General features: G+C 44.3%; 1 protein-coding gene across 4 annotated transcripts in view; it reads left to right on the top strand.

Moving 5' to 3' along the window:
* The window catches only part of GGNBP2 (gametogenetin binding protein 2), a 352,328-nt gene that overhangs the window by 148,461 nt on the left and 178,572 nt on the right, over positions 1 to 25,295 (top strand). For 2 of the 4 annotated variants that reach the window (XM_086954905.1, XM_086954904.1), the window contains exon 5: positions 21,881 to 22,009. The exons of the other annotated variants lie outside the window; for them this stretch is intronic. In XM_086954905.1, the coding sequence (XP_086811031.1) occupies positions 21,881 to 22,009 (129 nt within the window). The remainder of the gene's footprint in view (positions 1 to 21,880; positions 22,010 to 25,295) is intronic. 4 annotated transcript variants of the gene reach the window in all.

Below are 25,295 nucleotides of genomic sequence, written 5' to 3'. Positions count from 1 at the left end.
GGGGACAAACAGCAACTACAACTCCCAGTAATACATCAGAGGTCCTACAAGCTATAACAGACCTTGAAGCATCTTTGTTACTATCAATTAATTACCTAAGTTTAAGGCTGGATAAAATCGAATTCAACGTAGGAAAACTCCTTGGGGGCCTCCAGACAAAAGCAATCGGTATGGATGCACCAAAGCAGAAACCGTTGGGGGAATATGGTGCAACTAGATAGGCGTAGTACTAACATGATCTCCCCGAAAAATAAGACAAAAGGTGAAACCGAAAGACAGTGTGTTTGCTATGACCAACGAGTCATTACACCCACCCCCTCTGCGTTTAATCACGCACCGATCGAAGAGAGAACTATTTTTAACACTCCAGGTGGGGAGGGCCAGAAATTAGGGGTTGAATCGAGGGATGGAACAAATATCTATAGGCGGGCAAAAAATGCAGCTGGGATTCTGACAATGCTCAAACACTCAATCTTCCCCCAGCAGCAACAACCTATACTATTATTCTAGTAAATGTCCCTAAATTACCATCAGACACTGAAGAATCTTGGCCTGCTTTGAGGAATAAAACAATCAACTGGCTGGGCAAAAGGACCGGCCTAACAAATGCCCTCATTAAAGAATTTAAGATGGTGAGGAGGGTGGCCTGGGTGGGTATACGTGATAAAACTTACAAAGGGGATTGTATAGTGTTGTCTCTATGTGTACCGACCCTAGTTGGGGAATTTTTAAGAAGAATATATAGATCAGATCAAATCTATCTGATACCAGCATGCAAGTCCTCCCTCTGGGGTTCTTTTACCCGCCCCAAAACTTCAATATCTTGGCTAATTTTGATAGGACAGGCGGGAGACAGGTGGAAAGAGATTATTCAGTTGCTGTGTCAAATAGATTTGGCCCCCTTAGTTTGCTGGATGGGATTGATTTACATCCAACCACCATATATCCGGGAATTCAGTAAAACCTGATAACACTGTTAACATGATTGCGCAGGTAAGAGACAATGAGGCAGTCGTTGAAAGCATCCTAGTTTATAATAGCGGCTCTCAGCTTCCCAAAGATAATACGGCTAATAAGATTGCGCAGGCAAGAGACAATGAGGCCGAAGCGGAAAGCATCTTAGTTTATAGCAGTGGTGCTCAGCTTCGCAAAGATAACCCGGAAGGTATATTTAGAATCTTGTTTGGAATGTGGCAGGCCTAAAAAATAAGGCGAGTGATCAGGCATGGCTAACCTATATTGATAAATTTGATGTTCTGTGTCCTAAAGAGACCTGGGCAATAGAAGCCATTCATTTAAATTCGTTTAAGACCTTTCATACACCAGCGATACAAACCCCTAGTGGCAGGCCGAAAGGTGGACTATGTGTATAAATTTCGAATCGACTGGTTACACATGTTTGTGATGGGTAATTCTGAAATATTCTATCAAACGGTGTCTATCCAGACAGATAGTAATAATGCCCTGTTCCTCGTAAATTTTTATAACATTGAACTAGTACATTTAGGATCAATTTTAGGAAGGTTAAGTGGAGATATGGCTAAGTCCAATCTAAACGTTAACGTTGAAACATACCCATCTGGGGGGGCGACTATTTGGTTGAGACAATCTTGCATTGCATCCTTTGTGTGCACAAGTGAAACTAACACATGCGTTTGCATAATAAAAAAAAATAAAGAAAAAGATCAAAGCTGGAGGCTTCTCAGATCTTACATACCCCCTCTCTCCCATTAAAAAACCAGCATTTGCAATGCAATAGGTCTCGCATTTGTGAGAATTTGCGCTATTAGCATTGTAAATGATAATGCCTTTTATGTTTACAAAACCTGCAAGCGGTGTGTTAACACTACTTGCATGTTTTGTAAACTCATAAATAAAAGGCATTATCATTTACAATGACAATTGCTCAAGCTCTTGTAAATACGAGACTTATTGCTTTGCAAATGCTTGTTATAATTTATTGCAAGATTGTTGCAGCGTGTCATCCCTGAGAAAGTTTCTCTTTTAGTTTAAATTAATGTTCCTTCCAGTAGCAGGTGGTGGGCTGTTTGTTGCACGCAGAGATTTCTTGTCAGAGTAGTCTGCCCTTTAATTTTATATTGTGACATGAGTACTCAGGTTGCTACTCGTGTGTAAATGTTTCAGCAGTTCTCTGTCCCATTTTTGCCTAAACCTGGGCTGTTAAGACTGTAGAATTTCATTTGAATCCAAGGTTTCAGGTTCTTTTCCCTCATTCAGTATTTATTAATTTTTTGGGAATTTAGTGCCTCCATTCATGCTCTGTCAATTAAGTGATTGTTTTTAGTACAGTTCCTTCTGATTGAATAACATTAAGGATCATTGGACCTCTCCACCCATCCCTCATTCTGTCACCTTCCGGAATATATTCAAACTATGACTCACACTGCAGACCCCAAACTTCAAAATCTTAGTCACTCTTCCGAATTCTACCACCTTTATCAATTCAGTGTCATTGTCATTTAATGATCTGATTGTTTCTTAGTCAAAATCCCCATTACCGACTTCAGTCCCAAAAACTCGCTCCATTGCTGAGTTAAAGAAAGAAAAAAAGGCGAGGAAATGGAAACTATTTTTGCCTGATTGTCTTGATGCCAAGTTCCATTCTCCTCTTCCTCCGATTGGTGATTTCAGATTTTGGATGTTTTGTATTTTGCGCTGTGGACAAAACCACTCCTGAGACACTGAATAAAACCAAGGTCACATCATACACTGTGGTTCTCTGGTCAACTTAACCGTGTGACCAACGCTGCTGAAAAGTTATGGCACTGTAATTATTGAACTAAGATGTCCATTTGTAGTTCTCAGTTAAGGATTTACTAAGCTGCTAATGAGCAATGCCAAAACAGTATTCTACTCTGAGCTTATGTCACCTAACAAAAAGAATGTTTCAAAATCTTTGAGCTTACTTGACTTCTCACTTCTCTTCAGCTACTAATCCACCCTGGAAGCTTTGCTTTAAGCTAGACTTCTTCATTGAAAAAATGTGGCTGAATCAAGAAAGCATATCTGATTTTAATTCATCCACATTTATTCCCCCTTTCCCTCCTTCTGTCCCATCATCTGGTTTGATTCCCACTTGGGCTTTTCATCTGAGCTCTTAACTATTGTGAAATGCATTGTAATTCCCTTTGATCATTTGCCAATCTCCTACTTTTAATCAGCTCACTTCTTTCAAAATTAAAAGTTTGATTCCTCCCTTCTGTCTAACTACAGTCTCAATGCACTTCTTCCTCCTATTGCCAAAATATTAGATCAGCATTTAACCTCGCAGCTCTGTTTGCTCTGAGGATAGCAAAGGGTTTATGGTACTCGGGCAGCCTTTCGCACAGAACCAACGCTATACTTGCAGCAGCCATCTTTCTTCAGGTGGCTGCGGAGTCCAACAGTGTATTTGCGCTCTTCTTGATGTCTTTGACATGACTCTGTTGATCACTGCCTTTTGCTGGTCATAATATATGAAACTGGCATGGGAGATCGGATACCTGCTTGATGTACTACATTTTTTGCAAATCACTAGCGAGCACAAATGTATTTGCGAACAGCTTTCCTCTACCCCTTCTACCATTGTGTGTAGTATACCACTGAGACCTTCATTCTCCCAAGCTGTTTAGCCTTTGTTCTGGAACAACAAAACGGGAACTACCGGTCTTCAGACGTTGAGACAAAAGAAAAGAAAGACTAGGAAATCGTGACATCTGGATTAATGCAAACCCACACTCACTGAGTCGAAATGAATCCCATCAGCCCACCACAGTGGCGGAGCATCGTCATATGGGAATAGTTGTACATTGTATGAATAGTGCAGCCCACACCTATCCAGGGGGAAAGCTGCACTTCAATCATAACCAGTGATTAATCCGGCCACAGTTATATTTCAATCAGTGGTGCTGATGATTTGCAGTGCAAAAGGTGTAAAAAATGTGCAAAAAGGTTAAAATTGACTACTAAGACAAAAAATAACTTTAATAGGCGCTATTTTAGTGTCAAGACTAAAACCAGGTGCTGATAGTTTGAAAACATAACTATCTATAGCAATAGGGAAATAGGTCTACATGTTTCAGCCATACAGGTGTCACTAACCAGGCTTTCGCCAGGACCGATTGGTAATTACGCTACTGCTAATTTTATAAAGAACTGTGCAAAATGAAAAATGATAAACAAACTGAATAATTGATACGATACACCCTACCAGTGCCTGTGATTCGAAGATGAATATTGAGTTTATCACAGGAGGTGCAATTTCTTTCCTACAAAATAACTATATATAATAATAAATGTTAAGGTGATTAGTATCAATCCCTGAAACACGATAATCCTAGCAATCATTGTGTCAGCATTAATTCACTAAAAAAGTTACACAATATACTGCCCAATTAGTGGCAGAGTGAAATGGCGCACAATAACAACTATTTGAAAATATTGGTTAGTACTGACCCAGCTTTACGTAGGAGTACTCCTCAACTCACCTGGCAACTGCTCAGTGGATGAGGTCCCGCTCTGTATCGTGGGTAAACACAACCATCACACAAGAGTAAAATCCCTGTGTGCCCGTCTCCCATACAAAAATGACAATGAACCTTGTTGCTTGAATAACCCCACTGACCCAGGTCTTACTTCAAGAGCCCGCACAAATGAATAGGTAAAAAAGGAGACTATCGTTTCTCAAATACATTCCTCTTATCATGCTCACAAAGAGATAGTACATGACTATCCTACATTCTTATTACTGGTATTGACAGTGTACAACATTTGATTAAAGCAGCAAACCCCATACTCGGGCATGCCATCAGACCAAAAAAGCAAGTGAACCAAACCACCCGCGCTGGCAGACTAACTTCACAGATCCCAGAAAACAAAGAAGACAACCCCTGCCGCCTCACCTGTCCGTCGGTACCCCTGGCTGGAACCGAGCCGAAGGGGAGTTAACCAGACAGGCAGGTGTGGTCACATTAAATACACTTACTGATTGGCAGTAATAGGAGTTACAGTGTCACATGTTCACCCCGTCAGGGGGGCCGGACCAGTAATCTTCAACAGCCGTAGATTGTCGGAAGCGTCCCGGAAGCAGAACACTACATCCTAGTTCTATCAGCGCATGCGAACAAGGAACGATAGAACTACACACTTGATGGGAAATGTAGTAAGTAGAACTGGTTTAGACTGAAATACCCTCCGATCGATCGAGGTATTGATAAGCACTGTCAACCAGTAATCCCGTTAAGGAAACCAAGCCGGTTATTTGTAACAAACGTTGGTCGTGTCCTGGAAAAGACCGAGGCGCAACACTACTTCCTGGTTCAATCTGCGCATGCGCGCAGGAACCAATTGAACTACACACTCGCTGGGAGTTGTAGTCTATCGAGCATAATTAGCCATACAATGCCCACCGATCGATCGTAATGTCACTACGCTCCCAGGCGTATTATAATTGAAAATAATGCTAAAGTTGTTAACAGAATGGTTTAAAGTAGTTATAAATCCATAGAGTAGCCACATAGGTGAATCATTAATAAAGGACTGCCTCTCGAAACATGGAGGCTGAGCTGGGACATCGACTGAAAATACTAATGTTGGTATTCCCCTGATAGTGGTGTTACCGGATTCGTAAAAGAGGAACAAACCAATGACTCTGCGCCTACTAGGTCCCGGAATGAGCAGTAGAAATGTTGGCAAGAAAGGTGTTAATATAAACTCATAAAACTTAATTGCAAGCGCAATACACACAGTGACAGATACCTAAAGAAAGAGGCCCCTATCACATGTTCTACTTGTGTTGCATCTTGATGATGTAAATATATAATTTACTCTCTTAATTTCTATGCAGGTAAGTACTTAATCAATAATAACTCAATCGGAAAGAAAGAACCAGAGTCCGTGGTGTTAGAGTTCTTAGGGGTTTTATTCCTCAAAAAGGAATGGTCAAGACCAATATATCATGTTCTTCCCACCACAGGGGTGGAAGAAGGGATAGAGAGCGCACGCTACATTTTATTGACAGTACATAGCTTATATACTTAATTTAGGTCATAAGAAACAGTATAGTAGGCGTAACAGCTGAGAGAAGACAAGATAACAGTATACACGTGTTACTAGTACGTAATCAGAAGGCGTGGACTGGGCGTGAACTGGAGGTGTGTGCTAGAAACGTCACCAGGTAGGTGTCACAGAAGGGGTGGCACTAACAGAAATGTTGCAATGTCAGCAGAAATCGGAAGCTTGGATGCGCGCGCAGCTGCATGACGTGTGATTGACGTGAAACTGGAGGGTGCAGGGGGCTTGACATTTACACTGACGGAAAGAGACAGAAGTCTGGCATGTCAGATCAACTTGTACTTCTATCATATCTGATATCTGATGTTTGGGAACCATATTATCTGGACGGAAAGGTCTCTGGGGCAGAAGCTATTCTATACTGACTGTGAGTGCGTGTTTAAGCGCCTAAGTGTCTGCATGAGAAGCGTGGGGGCAAGGGGCCTTCCATGGAAGCATGGCAACAGGGGCTATGAATTACTTGCACTGAGACAGGTCGGCCCTTTGGCTCTGCAGCTGGGGAGAATGTTTACTGGAGCTAGTAGGCAGGAATGCATTTTCGAAGAGCGGAACAGATAACTCGAAGGTTATAGTCAGACTTGGCAGAAAGCAGGCTGAGCTGAGCGCGGTGGGCCGCGCTGGAAGTAAGTCAGAGTTCACGGGTACAGAGGCAGCCTGGGCTGAGGTTTTCGGAGTCAGAAGCCAGAGAAATGGCTCGATGGCAGAAATTCAGGGCCTACTTTGCCAGAGCAGGAAAACATGTAAGGTACACTACAAAAAGACGTTGGCATAGCATACTTAGGAACGGACTATTTAATCCATTCAGGGTGGATCTGAAAGAGGACAAGTTAACGTTGGACGCAAATGTATTTGCGTCTTCATAGCTGGCACAGGAGGGAAGTTACATGCACTTTAAGCGGGTACATGGAGACGGTGGGGTACGCGCTAGGGAACACAACATGACCATAAAATTTATATTTCCTCATTCCCTCCTTGTTCCCTGCGGACCCTTCATGATATATCGATCCTCATGAATCGATCAGTTTGTTCTTGTAACATCATTTGCTCTTCTTTCTTTCTTTTACGCTTTGAGAGGAAACTGGAATGTTCAATGCAAGATGTGGCACACAGTCCACAAATCGCTGGCCCGCACTGCAGGCACAGGCAGCAACTGAATACTAGGACTAGGCCAATGCCTAGGAAGGATAGGATCTTCCATCCCCAAGCAGTTAACGTTGTCCAGAACCAACCGGACCAAGTCCAGGTGCCTGGATTCTGATGTATCTGGTTTGCAATTTTATGGAGACGTGTAATAGCTTGATATACGGATGGTGCGTTTTGTGGGATGAAAACACAGCAACTTGACCCGATGACCTTACAGGCTCCGCCTCTATCTGCCAAGATGACGTCAATAACAAGACGATTCTGAAGGACAACAACCCGCATGGCGGACTGCTCTTCGGTTAAGTTACCTAAGGCGGAGGCAGTTTCATTCACTACTGCTTCTAGTGTTCTAGTTAATCTGCGTATTAGTTTACTATTTTGAACAGGTCCTAAAAAGAAAAAGAATCCTTTATTAAAATCGGTGTACTGTTCCCATGCCGTTTCAGTGTAGTCGACAAGTGTGATATCTCTTCTGAGTCTATTCTTTACTAGATTTGCATTTCTGTGGTAATCAGGAGGAGCTAGGAAAACAGGTGGCAGAAGGAATGCAATGTAACAGGTACCATCCCAGTCGGGAGGTAGACGTATGTATGCGGTATGACCACAAACAAAATAGGAATGACTGATAGCTTTAAAGGACGATTTACCATGATCACTGAATTCGACCACAGTAGTACATTTACTATGACCTAAGTGTATTGAACCTTTCTTCCTGACACATAATTCACCAGTGACCGGTAATACTGACATAGCGGGTAGAACTGGTGCGGCTTCGGATTCAACAGTGAGAATCATAAGGCTAATTGTGTAATTACCTAATCCATATACTTCATTTTCTAGATCAGTTCCTATTCTAGTGGGGAGTCCCTCCTTATCAGGGTAACAGACGTCGAGCAGGACCAAGTTCAGGTTTCCCCAAACCCAGCCCCCATCGAAAACAGCAATATCAGGATCTAAGGAATTAATTATTTTAAACCATGCACCGCAGGAGCCATTGTGAGTGAACGGGTACGGAAAGAGGGGCAGAGCTCCCTTGTAATTCTGGTAGGGAGGGAGTCGGCCACAGATCCAGCAGTCTGTAGCATTGTTGGTTTGATGGGAATGATGTAGCATACTAATGAATGTATTGTTGCGCAGCGCAAGTCTGTAGGAGAGTTCATGTGGAGGTAACTCACTAAAAGTGTGTTCAGCAGAAGCATTGTAAGCAGATTGTTCATGCTTGAAAATAGGGTAGTAGATAGGGAGAACTATACTTGCAACTATTATCAGAAGACTTAGAAAAAACATTATTAACAATGTCACTATACAGTGACTACGCAGTGATTTACAATATGTACGTTTCTTGAACTCTCTCTCTCTATCTCGATCTAGGGGATACATGTCAGAAACTATTTAACCGATTCACCTAGGGGAGGACTTAAACAATTAAACTGTCTGACTTGCTAGATCGGAGTTTCGTTCTGTACTCCTCTTGGGGAGTTTTTTCTCGTTCGGGTGCTGTAAAGTCTCTTGGCTCAACACAGTCTTTGATGGGGGTGGACGAGTCTCGGTCTGGTTTCAGTTCATGGAATTTTTTCACATGACTCGAATGAACCCACCCCTTTCTCCCTTCGATCTTCACGGCGGTCCTCGTGGTGAGAAGGACTATCTTCGGTGATTTCCAGCGGGGCTCCAACGGACTCTTCCTATCAAAGTTTCTCACCAATACTAGGTCCCCAGGACGGACATCATGTGGCTTTACATCAGTATTGTCAGGGAAGGCTGCGGCAACCTGTGAACGACATGATTGGAGTGCAGACATCAAGGAGGCATGGTAATCTGTCAACATATTGCAATCAACATCAGTAATTCTTTTCGGAATGGGCGTCCCCCACATATTTGGTGGTCTACCAAAGACCACTTCGTACGGGGATAGTCCTGATCTCGAGTGGGCGACCATCCTCATGTAGAACAGTGCCACTGGCAGGGCGACTATCCAGTCGACCCCTTTCTCTTTACATATTTTAGCAAGGCGTGTCTTTAATGTCCGATTATGCCTTTCTACAAGGCCTGCAGCTTCGGGATGTCGGACACAATGGAATCTCCACTGATATCCTAGTAATAAAGAAACTTCTTTCATTAATTCGGATGAGAATGGCTGACCGTTATCTGAATACACGACACGAGGCAAGCCGTATCGTGGGAAGAATTCACGAACCAACTGCCTGGCAGTGGTCGGAGCAGTGTAATCTGGGACTGGGTATGCTTCGGTCCAACGGGACAGAGCACAAACTATTACGAGGACATATTTGAATCCTCGACAACGGTCCATCTGGATTTAATCCATCTGGAGGACTTCAAAAGGGTGATCGGGAGGATGAAATCCACCTTGCTCTACAGGGACGCTTTTACCTGGATTGAACTGACAACAGATCATGCAAGTACGCACTTTCTGTTTTGCTGCTGCTCGTAAGTGTTTATTGCTCCAAAGATTTTGCAGACTGTCTAACATCGCTTTTTCTCCTAGGTGTGCTGGACTATGTGCTGTGTTAACCATGACTTGAACCATAGAATCAGGGAGAAACCATGTAGATTTTCCCTTCGTCATCCAACCTTGATCTGTCTGGATCCCTCCTAGTTCAGTCCATTTCTTTATTTCATCTGGAGTAGCATGTGCCTGAATATCGATTACATCTAGTGTGGGATCCCTGACTGTCATGCAATTTGTCTGTCCTATTGTTTTTGTCACGTCCGTTGTCTGAGTGTGAGTCAGTGCTGTATGTTTTGCTGTCTGGTCTGCCAGGTCGTTACCCTGGGAAACAGAATCTGTAACTTTAGTATGTGCTTTACACTTCATGACGGATATGCCTGAAGGCAGATGTATTGCTTCTAATAGTGCTTGAATGAGGGGACCATGTTGGATCTTGGCACCATGAGAGGTCAGAAAACCTCGTTCTTGCCATAACATGCCGAAGTCGTGTACAACTCCGAACGCATAACGGGAATCAGTGTATATGTTGACATTTCTGTTCTTAGCTAGAATACAGGCTCGGGTCAGAGCAATAAGCTCTGCTGCTTGAGCAGACAGTGTGTCAATACGATGTGTTTCTTTAACTTCGGTTTCAGTGGTCACTGCATATGCGGCCACTAATTCTCCTGTACTTGTTCGCATACATGAACCATCCACATAAAGTGTCAGGTCTGGATTTGTCAATGGAACATCTGTGAAGTCTCGTCGGGGCTTAGTTACTGCATTAATGATTTCTATACAATCATGCGGGGCTGGATCTGTCATAATTGTAGGTAACAGTGTTGCGGGGTTCAGAATGCTGCAGCGTCTGATTTCTATGTGTGGCTGGAATAGCGTCAATTCGTAACCTGTCAGTCGTGCTATAGTTAAGTGCTGAGTCTGGGTTCTGTTTAAAAGAACCTCTACAGAATGTGGAACTTGTACTGTTAACTGATGTCCTAAAACAATTGAGTCGCTCTGTCTAATTGCTAATGCTGTTGCTGCTACTGACTTTAAGCACGCAGGGAGTGCCTGGGCTACTGAGTCCAATGTACTTGAAAAATAAGCGCAAGGCTTATATGAACCTGCTTGGTCTTGAGTGAGGACAGACAATGCTGTACCATCACGTTCTGTAACAAAAAGTGTAAACGGTTTGCTGTAACATGGTGTTGCTAAAACTGGTGCTTGGCATAAAGCTTTCTTTAATTCCTCAAAGGCTTGTGTATGTTCCTGAGTCCAAGGGAGGACAGTCGAAGTCGCTGCCTCCTGCGTCGTTAACTGGATGAGTGGTTTAGCTAGAAATGCATATTGAGGAATCCATTGTCTGCAGTACGAAGTGAGGCCTATGAAGGCCCGCACTTCCTTTTGTGTCTGGGGTCGTGGCATATTTACAATTAACTGAATGCGATCGGGAGTGAGCTGTCTCCCCACTTTGGACAGCAAGTGACCCAAGTACACAACTTGCTGAACACAGAATTGAAGCTTCGAAGGAGACACCTTGTGTCCCTTGTCGGCCAGAAAATGTAAGACTGTCAGTGATGCTCGTTCACATTCGGGCTCACTTCGTGCGGTGATCAGCAGATCATCGACGTATTGCAGTAAAGCGGTGTTAACTGGCATTTGAATACAATCTAGTTGTCTTTTCAGTGCTTGACTATAGATGCTGGGGCTTTCTGTGAATCCTTGAGGTGCGCGGGAAAATTTGAAACTTCGTCCATTTAAACTGAATCCGAAGAGATATTGGCTCTCTGGATCAATAGGTACACTGAAGAAAGCGTTCTTGAGATCAATCACAGTAAAGAACGTTGCTTCTGAATCAATAGCAGTCAATAGAGAAGAGATATCTGGGACCACAGGGTACTGTGGTACAATACATTTGTTCAGTTCTCGAAGATCAATCACCAGCCGATATACTGGCGGTGCATTGGGGTCGGTACGTTTAAGAATTGGAATGATAGGTGAATTACAGATATTGGAGTCGGTCTCTACGACCACTCCTTGTGCTATAAGCTCTTCAATGATTTCCAGTAAAGCCACTACAGCATCGGGTGGTAACTTGTATTGTCTGATTCGTGGTAGAACAACTCCTGTCTTGAGTGTAACACGGTATGGTTTGATATGCATACAACCTACATCAGTTGGGCCTTTTGCCCACAGGTGATCTGGTACATTTCTCAATCTGACATCGAATTCTCGCAACACATAATGACCCTTGAAATCCCGTAGAAAGAGTCTAACCCCCTCCGGGAAACAGCAGATTATAGCTCCTAGAGCCTTCAATGTTTTAATTCCTAACAGATTTTCTGGGCAGGAGTTTGTAAGTAACAAGTCTGTAACTCGTGATAATGGACCCACAGCCAAGGGTACTGGTTCCGATACCTCATTTACAATGGGCTGTCCTGAAAAACCAAGGGAAACATTCTGTGAGCCTGAGAGGGGTGCCCCTGGGACTTCGTCATGGCTGATAGTAGTGCGGCTTGCCCCTGTGTCAATTAAAAACTTTCTGTCTTTTCCCAATACTTGACTGTGTACATAAGGACCTTCTTGATCTACAGGAATTTCAATAAGAGGCAAGCCAAATTCCCTCTCTAGGCTGTTTCATGTGTATCGTGGATACTCTGGGTAAGCAGATTGGGCATACTGGTACATCTGTTGGGAAACTTGTTGAGTCGAAGCGGTGGGCTGTGGTACCGCTACCGTCTGTGCTGTATGAGATGAAGCATGCATAGGCTGTGTGTTCTGCATGGGCTGTGTATTCTGTAAAGTCTGTTGCTGAACCTGATCTTGTCTTGGTGGATGCGGTCTCTCTTTAGTTTTACCTGTTGCTATGTTATGTTTCAGAACTGGACATTCATGTACGTAGTGGCCTGGCTGCTTACAATAATTGCATGTCCCTTTAACGGGAGCTGCAGAATGATTTGTCTGGTTCGTACCTTTTCTGTTTCCGTCGGTATGTACCGACTGTGCTACTAACATTTTCATTTTCGTGTCTTTCATACGTTTCTGTTCCTGATCTTGTTCTTCTCTAATTCTGTTCTGATGGTATTGTAACATTTGTAGCATCTGGGATGGCGTATTTGCTTGCCATGTACTCTCAACCTTGTATACACGATTTTTGACTGCTACCAGGGAATTTTCAACCAACTTTGATACAAAAAGATGCGGGTACGATTCGCTACTTGGTTTAAGACCACTATTAATAATAAAGCATTTCTCGAATCTTGAATAAAAGTCACTAGTATCTTCGTCGGGTTTCTGTTTACATGCTGAGATTGCATCCCAGTCTTCTTTTCTAGTTGCCAGTAATCTTGGCAGAACCTGTACTATCAAACCTGGTAATGCTTTAGTTTTGTCCCCAAGGCCTACCCCTGGGACACGTTTGTTCTCTTCGTCTTCTATTTCTGCCCATGCAATCTTTTTCTCTCCCACCTCCCATTCTTTTTCCTTTAGTTTCTCGTAGATGCCCGTGGGCAACAGTACCTTTAACATTTTCATGATATCATCATATGTGTAATCCCCCATCAGTAACATGTCTTTAAGCTCTCTGTGAAAACCTGCAGGGTCTTTATCATGGCTCGGGACTAGTTTCTTCATTTCTAACAGTTCTAACTTAGTCAGTGGCGTGTGTACATACACACGTTTCAAGAGATGATCCTCACCCAAAACTGGGTGTACTTCTCGTAAGGGGTTCTGACTTTCAATGCCACTCAGGCATTGCATGTGATACGTTTTCCTTTCTGGGGGCGGAGCGGGAACATATTCAGAGCTTATAAAAGTGTTATATCTATGTCGCTGTTCTAGAATTATTTGTATTAACTTGGTACTTAAACCTCTCCATCTATCCATGAGTAATGCTTCTAACGTTTCATGTAAGGGACCTGGATCAGAATGTTGGTTTCTGTATTTCGTTAGGAGGTGCTGAATCATGTATATACCTGCTAGTTTCTGTTCGTCTGGGGAGAGATTCAGAAATGTCTGCGCTAGTGTATCATCATTATACATATCCGGATTTTCAGCCCATAATATGGCTGACCGGGCTAATTCCTGTTCATCCATTGAATTTAGTATATGGTACCCCACTCGATCTCGGAGTCTTTTATCAGTCTCCTGGAACTGGTGTTCAGAAGAATTCGGGTTGGTTAAGGCAGAGAGAAAAACTCTCTTGCTTTCTGGACGGATACCCTTCCTAAGGTAAGTTCCCTTACCAACATACGCTATAGTATCTGTAGTCTTTTCTGGTTCTTCAAGTTCTTCTTCCTCCTCGGAGGAAGCCTTTTCTTTCTCTTTTTGGTGTAATTCTATCACTCTTTTTCTAATTTTCTTGTACATACTGGCTATGCAAGTCCCCTTGTCATGTTTTCCGTCGGCTATATGTTGACCCCACTTGTTTAGTGCATCTAATTCACTCTGATCTGTTCCAGGCCTGTCTCGTTCTCTTATCAGACAATTTATGAGAAAACGTAGTATTTGTGCTTGAACGTCAACTTTCTGACGATTCATGGCCTCCTGAACACTGTCAGGGTCTTTCCCTGTCTGAACAAACTCATATATCCTATCTAGACGGTCCTTCATTCCTGCATAGCACAGCAAGAAATCAGTAGCAGATCTTAACCGTAGTGATGCCAATATCATTATATCGTCTTTACCGGGTACTGGATCATATCTGCAAACTGAAAGGTTTTCTTTGAATGCGTCAAGGCGGGGTGATTTGAACGTAAAAGGACTCCGCACTTCCCTGAGCGGTAACCTGCGTGTCAATGGCGGGGTCCGTAGACCCGCGGTCGCACCTCCTGAAGCGGAAGCTTGAGCATTATCTCTCGGCGGAGTCTGTACCTGAACTTGAATTTTTCTTTTAGTAGGATCAGGTATAAGTGGTTTCGGTAGATCAACTTTAAGTGCGGGAAGTGGTGGAGGTGGTGGAACAGCAGTATTCTGTTGTGGTACTGGCGGAATTTGATCTTGGGGCGGGTTACCACCCCCGTCCCTGTCGTTAGGCAGGGCGCGGACAGGCAGATTAGTGTAAGCGGGTGCTACATCCTCTAGATAGGAATTCAGGAATATGTCTTTAGTAGTCTTATGCATTACTTTAGTTGGAACTAATGGTGGCGGCAGATTTTTCGGTATTTCTGAGATGGCCTCAGGCGAACCCTCGGCCGCGAGATACATACCGTTTACGAGGTTATTTCGTGCGCGGTCTACTTGCTCTGTTTTTACTCGGATCCCCTCGGTAACTAACTCGTTTTCTTGGGCCTTGTCTGATTCTTTAAGTCTGTCTTCTCTACGTAGTGCTTTTTCAGCACGCTTATGCGATTCCTTACGCCAAAACTCTATGGCGTCTTTCTGAGATTGTCTGGCTTTCTTTTTCCATAGTACTTCCTCCACCTTCATGATGCACTCGGCATCCCATGTTCCGTTAACAGGCCATCTGTCTTTCGTCTAGGTGCTTAGTATAGTCGGCCCATAATTCTAGAAATAATATGGCATCTATGCCATGCTTGTGATACATGAAGTTTCCTGGAGTGTCCCTAGGGGGGATAGGAATTGCTTCCTCTAGTATCCCTTTCCTAGTTCCTATCTGCTTTAATTTGTCGAAAAACGGCATCCTGTTTACTTAATACTGAATACTCAATCCTTACTACTTAATACTGAATACAATTAGTTATACAAGAACACAATAATGCACATTAAAAACAGTCACACTCATACCACAACATTAATCACATGAAGAGACATTTGAGACATATATCACTAACCTATATAACAGATGTACTGCTAAACAGTACAGATACACTGTCTAAAAACAGTGCAGAAACTTGAATAACCGATGTACTGCTAAACAGTACTGATACACTGTCTAAAAACAGTGCAGACCGGACTTGTGTACCCAAACCCGTCTAGATACGTCCCAGCAATGGTACTCACCGGGAAGCACGGAAACAGAAGGCCTCGGAAAACTCGACTGGACTGGACTCGGCTCGACTTCGGAAAACTTCGGAAAACTTCGGAAAACTGGTGGGCCTCTTGACACCTCGGACCTTGCTTCTTTCGGCTAGGCTCTGGTCGGGATCCTCTGCACTCCTCACCGCCTCGTCTGGGTACTGATCGCAGTCTTCGTCACCTCCGTGGGCCAGAGGGAGATGCAGGAAATCCTGCCGGTACGCGTAGTTTCCTTGTAACTGATGGCAGGGGACAGAGCTTGCAACGCACCAACCGGCGCGTGAGGTGGGGGAGGGGTCCCTATTCGGGCGCCAAAATGATGTAAATATATAATTTACTCTCTTAATTTCTATGCAGGTAAGTACTTAATCAATAATAACTCAATCGGAAAGAAAGAACCAGAGTCCGTGGTGTTAGAGTTCTTAGGGGTTTTATTCCTCAAAAAGGAATGGTCAAGACCAATATATCATGTTCTTCCCACCACTGGGGTGGAAGAAGGGATAGAGAGCGCACGCTACATTTTATTGACAGTACACAGCTTATATACTTAATTTAGGTCATAAGAAACAGTATAGTAGGCGTAACAGCTGAGAGAAGACAAGATAACAGTATACACGTGTTACTAGTACGTAATCAGAAGGCGTGGACTGGGCGTGAACTGGAGGTGTGTGCTAGAAACGTCACCAGGTAGGTGTCACAGAAGGGGTGGCACTAACAGAAATGTTGCAATGTCAGCAGAAATCGGAAGCTTGGATGCGCGCGCAGCTGCATGACGTGTGATTGACGTGAAACTGGAGGGTGCAGGGGGCTTGACATTTACACTGACAGAAAGAGACAGAAGTCTGGCATGTCAGATCAACTTGTACTTCTATCATATCTGATATCTGATGTTTGGGAACCATATTATCTGGACGGAAAGGTCTCTGGGGCAGAAGCTATTCTATACTGACTGTGAGTGCGTGTTTAAGCGCCTAAGTGTCTGCATGAGAAGCGTGGGGGCAAGGGGCCTTCCATGGAAGCATGGCAACAGGGGCTATGAATTACTTGCACTGAGACAGGTCGGCCCTTTGGCTCTGCAGCTGGGGAGAATGTTTACTGGAGCTAGTAGGCAGGAATGCATTTTCGAAGAGCGGAACAGATAACTCGAAGGTTATAGTCAGACTTGGCAGAAAGCAGGCTGAGCTGAGCGCGGTGGGCCGCGCTGGAAGTAAGTCAGAGTTCACGGGTACAGAGGCAGCCTGGGCTGAGGTTTTCGGAGTCAGAAGCCAGAGAAATGGCTCGATGGCAGAAATTCAGGGCCTACTTTGCCAGAGCAGGAAAACATGTAAGGTACACTACAAAAAGACGTTGGCATAGCATACTTAGGAACGGACTATTTAATCCATTCAGGGTGGATCTGAAAGAGGACAAGTTAACGTTGGACGCAAATGTATTTGCGTCTTCATAGCTGGCACAGGAGGGAAGTTACATGCACTTTAAGCGGGTACATGGAGACGGTGGGGTACGCGCTAGGGAACACAACATGACCATAAAATTTATATTTCCTCATTGAGACCAAGTAATTGTTAAAAAGATCATGAAAAGCCACACTCATAGGCCTTGTGGTGTAACCTGTCACAATAATGGTAAAGGACTTTATGTTAATATATACATAGCAAGACGAGATGTAAAGTCTTAACAACAGACACAGATGAAAAGGTAATAGCAAATAAAGGCACCATACGCTAATCCTCTATCAGAAATGAGGGACCAATGGGAGAAAACAAATTCATAGTCACCCATGGAATCTCATCATTGAGTCCCTGGCTATCACACTTAAGTCTGTAGATCCATTTTTGTTCTTTAACAAAAAGAAACCTCACGATATCACTGACATGTGGTGGAACAAAAGGTCTCTCGAGCACAATCCACTTCATATCTTCTGCCTTATGAGAAAGTGGTTTGTACGGCATGTGGATTGTTTATTACACCTAATCGTGCTTTTGTGCTCGCTGATTTTAAGCTTGATCTTTCGTGTCGTCATGGCAATATACCCCAAAGTGCATGGACAGGTAATCATGTAAATGACTTTGTCAGAGTTGCAATTTGTGTGTGTCTTTAAAATCCAGGGTTTCCCAGTGCCAATATCCACAGACTGTTTTCTGGGTTTGGGGACATGCATTGCAGGACCCGCAGGGGTAATGGACACAGACCACAGGGAGGTCCCAAAGTGTGTTAACTGACTGAGTCTTCAGACTAGGCCTTGTGTGGACCAGCAAGCTAGTACCCTTCTTAAATGAGAACAAAGGAGTCTGAATAGTATCGGTTGCCACATTCAAGATCTTCCAGTGTCTCCGCAACCAGCTTCTGTACTTGGTTCGACAACACACTAAGGGGCTTATTATGATTGCGGTTTTCCCACATCCTCCGGGCCGGCAGAAGCCACCGCCGGCCCGGAGGATGCGGGAAAACCGCTGCCGAGCCTCCACAGACCCACCGCCAAATTAGGATGGCTGGTGGGTCTGGTATTCTGTCTGCAGCTTTTCCGCCGCAGTCGCCTTCCGACCGTGGCGGAAAAGCACTAACATGTCTGGCGGTGTCTATCGGACACCGCCAGGCATATTAGGATGTCTGCACTTCTATGCTTTTCCACTGGGGCTTTTCCGCCGTGGAAAAGCATGCGGACCTTCACTTCAGGGGCCCGTTGCGGGCCCCCTGGGTGAAGGGGTGGTGGGGGGTGCCCATGGGGGGTACCTACGGTACCCCCCTGCATTTGCGTGCACACAGCAGCAGGCACCGCGCGGTGCCTTCCGCTTTGTGCACGCAAATGCCGTGCATGCATTTTTAACATTGCGGCGGGTGCAGCTTGAAGCTGCACCCGCCGCAATGTAAAAGATAGAGGATGTGACCGCCACCCTGGCGGTCACATCCTAATCTGCACAGAGGGAACGCCGCAGCCCATGCGGACGTTCCCTCCTACTCTGGGGTCGCGGACAGACTCTAGTCCGTCCGCGATCCTACTGACCCCCTAAATGTGTTCACAAAAGTCAATCTTTCTACCAGTTCTTTCACAACTGGACCATCAAGCAAGGCTTCGCGATTGTTGTTTGTGGCACTCTTCCATGCCTGCCGTACCAGGCGTTTCGGATAGTCACGGTTCTGGAGTTGTTCCGATAGTGCCTTGGCATGTTTTTCAAAGTGTTGTTTGTCTGAACAGTTTTTACGTATCCGGGCAGATTTTCACGTAGGGCCTTAGGATTTTGGCTCCCAAACGTCAGCAAAGAATTTTTAGCCAATGGTTTCCTACAGAGCTCACTCCCTAGCTTACCAAGTGATGGAAAGATTAGAATATCCCAAAATGGCAATTGTGTTTTGCTATACTCTACTGTAAATTTAAGTAACCTATTCTTACTGTTTAGCCACGCATGAAACTCCAGAACCTCTGCAGTAGATCCTCGACAAACGACCAAGATGTCGTCTATGTATCTCTCCCACAACAACACCTGATTGCGAAAAGGGTTGCTGTGGTTGAGAACATATTCCTGTTCAAACAGATGAACGTAGAGGTTGGCTAAGCTCTGCGCAAAAATGCTGCCCATTGATGTTCCGGAGATCTGTAAAAAGATAATCTCTTCGAATCTGAATACGTTTTCCATCATTGCCAATCGCGCACACTCCATGATGAAATGCACTGGAGTGATGCTGTTCAAGTACCTAGTATCCAGGAGGGCCCTTACCCATTCAAGAGTCTCTTCTTGTGGGATACAGGTATAAAGGGACTCAACATTAAAACTGACTAAAAGGTTAGTGGTGACATCGAAGTCAATCCCAGGAAGCAATCCAAGGACATCTGTAGTATCCTGAAGGTAGGTGGGCGGGCATTTCTTTCACCAGGGGCCTCAAAAACTGATCAACAAATGTCGACAATGGTTCTAATAAAGAACCAATGCCTGAAATGATCGGGCGACCCGGCGGTGATCTCTGCACTTTGTGGATTTTAGGTAATCAAATATTGGCCTTCCGTTCTTGCTTCTTCTACCAGATGGCTTATTTCTGCAGCTAATCTGGGTGTAGGATCTGTCGTTAATGGTCGATATGACTTTACATCACTTAATTGTCTAAGACATTCCGCGCGATAGGGGTCAGTATCTAAGATCACCGTCGCTCCCCCTTTATCAGCGGGTTTGATTGTTATGGAACTGTCTTTGGCAAAGTGTCAAACGCTGCCTTTTCTTTTGTGGATAAATTCTGGTAACTATGGTGTCTAGAATCACAAAGAGCCATTACATCAGGAGTAATCTCCTTCTCAAAGACTGCTACCTGGGAAAGTACTTGGTGAATCAGGAGTTAAAGTCGACTGGGTTCTTAAGCCTGTGTTAACCAGGCGAGTATCTGTAGAACCAGCATCTCCTTCCTTGGATTTAAAGAAAAAGTGGAGACGGATCTTTCGGAAAAACTTCTCAAGTTCACCTCTCAGTTGGAAGGGATCCCCTCTATTAGATGGTCTCCCTCATCTACGCCCATGGCTTCCACTTTTCACCCACATAGATGACTCTCTAATTCTTTCCCATCGACGTGGCATATCGATAGATGATTTCATGTTGTGACTGTGTTTACTGAAGGGCAGGGACTGAGTGTAGAAGAACTTTTCAAACTCTGGGATATTGGTAGTGGGTAGCAATGAAGATCTCTATTCCATCACTTCCGGTCCACTGAGCCCTGCCCTTTTTCACGCTCTGCTGTTAAGAGGTTAGGTGTGAACATTGATATGAAATATAACCATCCACTAAAGTCTTAGGAGCTCTGTCATCTCCTACTTTGTGTCCTTCCGCCGCTCACTTTTGAAGACTTTCCACTCCACTAGCTGCTTTGATTTGCTCCCATCTTGCAACACAGTACACATGGGCATAAATTAATCCTTGCTGTACCTGTTGTAATGTCTACGAAATCAGTCTGCCAGATTTGTTGTCCCAGTCTTCACCAGATAGACCTTGTACCAATTCTTGCTGTTGTAGCATCAATATGTTCTCTAGCTAAACTGGGTTCCAGGACATTCTGCCTGGCAGCAAGCATCTTATGTACCTGTTTTTGTATCCACTTGAGATGTTCGTTTGTTTGGCAGGCTTTTTACTTTTCTTCTCAAGCACTGCTGTGGATGCCAATTTCCTGAGCAGTTGGTGCATTTTGTCTTTTATGACGCTGTAACACTTCCAGGAATACGATGCATTAGAAGTACCTGGTGGAGGTGGGTGGTCCCTGCATATATTATTTAAGAGAAGGTATTTCTGAAATGGCTTGCACTGCACACAGTGGCTACACATAAGTAAACTGGGGAGCATGTTTACTACTTTTCACATAGTAACAACATAGAAAGCACATAGGAAGCATTGGGAAATTCCCCAAGGAAGGCTATTGGTTAGTTGGCGTTCTGCCTCATACACTCCCAACTGAGCAACAAAGAAAGTTGGACTGTTGGTTGTTCCCTGTCGGGGTAATGAGTGAAAAGAAGTGGATAGTCCAAAATTAAGCACAGAACCTCAAGGCGGAGAATCATGAAACTGTGGGGATCCCACAGGGAGTTCGATTAAAGCCCCTTTTTCCAAGATCATATTAGCAGGCTGCTCAATTTGGCCTTCACCACCTAAACCCAGCAAATCGTCATTATTGTTAATTAGTTTCTGGTCGAACAGAAAGGGTTTGAGTAGCAAAGGGTTACTTACCCAATAATTCAAGAACTATTACTTCAGAGTCTCCTTCACATTACCAGTGCCCATCTTTTATTGACAAAGGTGCTCAAAGTTTCTAGTTTAAAATGCCTCCTAATACAGGTAATCAAAATGAGGACAGATGTGTAAGGGATTGCACAGTTAAGACAAGATTACCCAGGTACTATATTTTTTTTCTATATTTAAATGTGTTTATGGCCAGGTCCCTCACCTCACATTTTACCCTTGTGCCTGGCTTGGAGATGTCCTCATAAATTAATATTGTGAAATAGTTTGTAGACAGTCTGCTGGAGTTTGTAGGTAGGTTATTTTTTTCTAATATGCGGCCTTGCATAGTCTGCTTTTATCCAGGAGTTCTAGCAAAAACTGATAACTTAACAGCATGTTAGACATATTGTCGAAAAACTTTAATAAATGCTTAAATTCTTCAGCCATCTTTATTATTGACTGGTATAGCTTAATTTTTCGGGAAAGTGTTTTTGCACAGAAAGCAATGCATAGCTGTTAAATGTCTTGTTTTAAAACTATACTACAGTGAAGGGAGCAGTAGCACTGTCAATACTGGGAAAACATTAGGCGCAGATAAGAAAAGTAGCGAAGACCTCAAGAAGGAGATGAAATGTAACATCCTTTTCCACTTTGGACCTTTCCAGGCACCACTGAGGTAATCTTGAATTAGAAGCCATCCACTATCCTGTAACTGACAGTTATTTTAAATATTTTGATAGTCTGTGTTGCACACTAATAATAGACAATCTTGCATTGCACGTTTTTGTAGAAGGAAAAAATACCTGTAACAGCTGATCTCTCTTTACCATTTAGAAAGATATGCCGAGTAGTTGAATTAACATCACTTTTGAAGGGAATTGAAATATCCCAAGTATAAATATCAAAATCAAATGTGTGTGAATACACCAGAAAAAAAACATAGTGATATATTGAAACTTATTTTGTGGTTTCTCTTTGGGTGTGCAATGGGGCTAAAATTTGGGAGGAATATTTCATTGAAAAGGAGAAGAAATTTGCAGTGCATCATTTGTAGAAAAGCAGTACAAAGACTCAAAATGTTCCTTGGGATGCCATTTCTGGCCTCGCCACATGCTGGGGTTGCTGAACAACAAGCCTGCCTAGTCTTGGTTCCACCTCATGCCTTTTTCTTCCACCTACACTTCTGGAGTCTTTATCTCAATAGTGCATGTATTTTTCATCCGTGCTGTCTCCCTTTGATAAGTTTTCTATCCTTGTCTTCCTTCTGTGTATGCCTTTCTCTCTCACTTGTTATGTTTCTTAGTATAATTATACAAAATAGATTCAGAGCTGCACAAAATAGTGCTACTTCCCACTACCATCACAAATAAAGCACTGGAATTAGTTCTTGCATTCAGAAGCTTCTATTTGGGGAAATGCAGCTACTAAGTTTAAGAATAGAGCTTTGTTTTGGAACATTTCAATCAAATGTTTTGCCATAAAAATATAGAAATGTTAAAGCTGTGAAACGGAAAAAAATGTAAATTTGTAGGAAACTGAAAATGTTGATGGTGGTGTTGGAAACACTCGAGTCCTATATAAGAAAATACAGCAGTGCAGTGGGGTTAAGCAAGTGACAACAAAAACTCCAGAACCTAGGACCCTGAAAAAAACTGGTGAGGTCCGATGGTAGACGGGTGGCCAGAAACACCTCAAAGTCTTTGAGAGACATACAGGAGGAAGAAAAGAAAAATATGCATGGCAGAGGGGGAGATATTGAAGGTAAAACCTAACCCTCTATGTACTATCGAAGGTGGGTGTCACACGAGGCGTTATCAAGAGCAGGAGAGAACCCTCCCTTATCAAAGTACAAGCATAGGGCATGAGAAAAATAGAAGAAGATCTCATGGACTGATTATGCCCCATCTCCTGCTACACCACGAAAACAGGTGCTTAAGGCGGAAGAAAGAGTATTGAAGGTTGCATACTATTGGCAAAGCCAATGGGTCACACCTATGCTTTAAAGAAAAACACTAGCTAAGCCAAATAATTGAGCTATTTCTTTGGTAATGTTTTGTTTGCCATGTTCTCCAGCAGTGTGGCTGCTATGCATCATGGTTGAAAGTAAAATAAAAAATGTAAACTAAATGACGTGGCCAGATTTGACCGCGACATACTTTTTTTTTTTTTCCGTCACCCATTTTGCCCTGCAGCCACACTACTGTTGGCGATGGCTCCTCCGTTACCCTAGTTATAGTGGAGGAGTGTCGTCACACTGAAACACCCCCAGTTACTAAAAATAAAATGATAATGAAGCTATCCCGAACAGAGTGTCGTGATGGGGCATGTCCTGCTGAATGGCAACAGGGAAGGGAGGTGGACTGCCTTTTGCAGTTGTATAATGTGAGACAACCAGCCAGACATGCACACTTTAATCCTTTCAAACTAGCTGTCTTAAGACTAGGTTCAGAGTAATGGCAGACATCCAGTGTACTTGGGAGCACCAACAGATGCCGCTCCCTCCAAACAGTGCGCTGCTCTCATGAGCATAAGAGTAGCGCTAGGATTGGCTTGGGAAGCCTGCCTCGAGGAGAGAAGACGACAGAGGACTTTGCCATGTTGCAGGAAGGTAAGAATTTAATTTATTATGTTTTTTAATCCTCATCCGCCCTACCACCCTCTGGACATGCCAGCCACCACTGGCTACTGTAGAACTTGGTAAAAAGAATTGCAAGACGTTTTGCCTTTGCCAATGCTTACTTTGCAAGGCATGCGTTCGCTTCCTTCACAGATTTGCTGACACTGGCAAACTATTGCATCCGTACGCAACCCTCCTATGCACATGAGCGTCAAATAATGAATTTACATAAACACTACAGCTACATGCCCACTTCAATAATTACCGGTTTACAATAAAAGATAACCCCAATACCTTGACCACTGAGACGGTTATAGTGGCATGACTAAAGAAAGAGGCCGAAGTGACTGGCACAAAATAAATTAATCATTTACTGCTTTTCCCTGGGTGGGTGAAATTCTGCCACAGACTGGATGTCACAAACAATCCAGAAAACAGGGCAAGCAACAAAGCTTGAGGGAGTAGGGCAAGCAAGAATATGGAACAATTGGGTGGAGCGGGGGCCGAGCTAGCCGGCAATCGAGATGGCTGCCTGAGTTCGGAGCTCCTCCGCTCTGAACCGCAATCCTGCATATATCCTGCTGATTTGGGACCCATATATCGACTGATGTGTGCCCGGAGGTGACCGCGACTGCTGGGTCAAGTTTGAAGTGGAGCGGTGGTGTCCCGTTGCCTGGAAGACGAGGTACTGCCTAATGGTGAGGCGGCGGAGGACGGGCCTGTGAGACCACGTCCACGATTACCACCGCGACCGTCCCCACATCTACACCCGCCGGAGCTAAGAACTGCGGAACCCCGTACTGGGGAGAGAGACGTGGCCCTACACCCGCGGCGGTGAGCGGGAGCGATATCCTGTCATGGGGGGTCTCCCTCCCCCCTCTGACCTGCCCGTGGAAGTTTTGTTGCCCGGACGTGGCGGACCTACCCTGTCTGCCTCTGTCCTTGGAGCGGCGACACTGTACCTGGAGGTGACCGGGACCGCTGATGCCTGGTTTAAAGAGGAGCTGCTGGGAGCCGTGGCTCGGAGAGCGGGGAACCAGTAAGGCGGTGGACGGAGGGCCTGTGAAGCAGCGGGCTCATGTAATTACGCGGCCGCCCTTGGTCACACACCTGCCGGCCAGCAGCTCTGCGCGACCCCGTGTGGAAGTGGAGGTCACAGCACGATACCCGGGCGGTAAGCGGGAGAGTGAGCCTGGCGATGGGGGTCTCCTTACTCCTCTACTCCTACTGTGGTAGATTCGAGGCCTGGAAGCTGCGGCCAGTGCACGGAGTGCTCGATCCTTGAGGGGCCTGGAGGTGCGGAGTGACGCTTGGCCTTGGTGGCCCTACTGAGACGGTGGGGGGC

This window comes from Lissotriton vulgaris, chromosome 2_1, assembly GCF_964263255.1.
Source record: "Lissotriton vulgaris chromosome 2_1, aLisVul1.2, whole genome shotgun sequence".
Lineage (NCBI taxonomy): Eukaryota > Metazoa > Chordata > Amphibia > Caudata > Salamandridae > Lissotriton > Lissotriton vulgaris.
The sequence above is the reverse complement of the archived record's forward strand: the minus strand, read 5'-3'. Positions and strand labels throughout refer to the sequence as shown.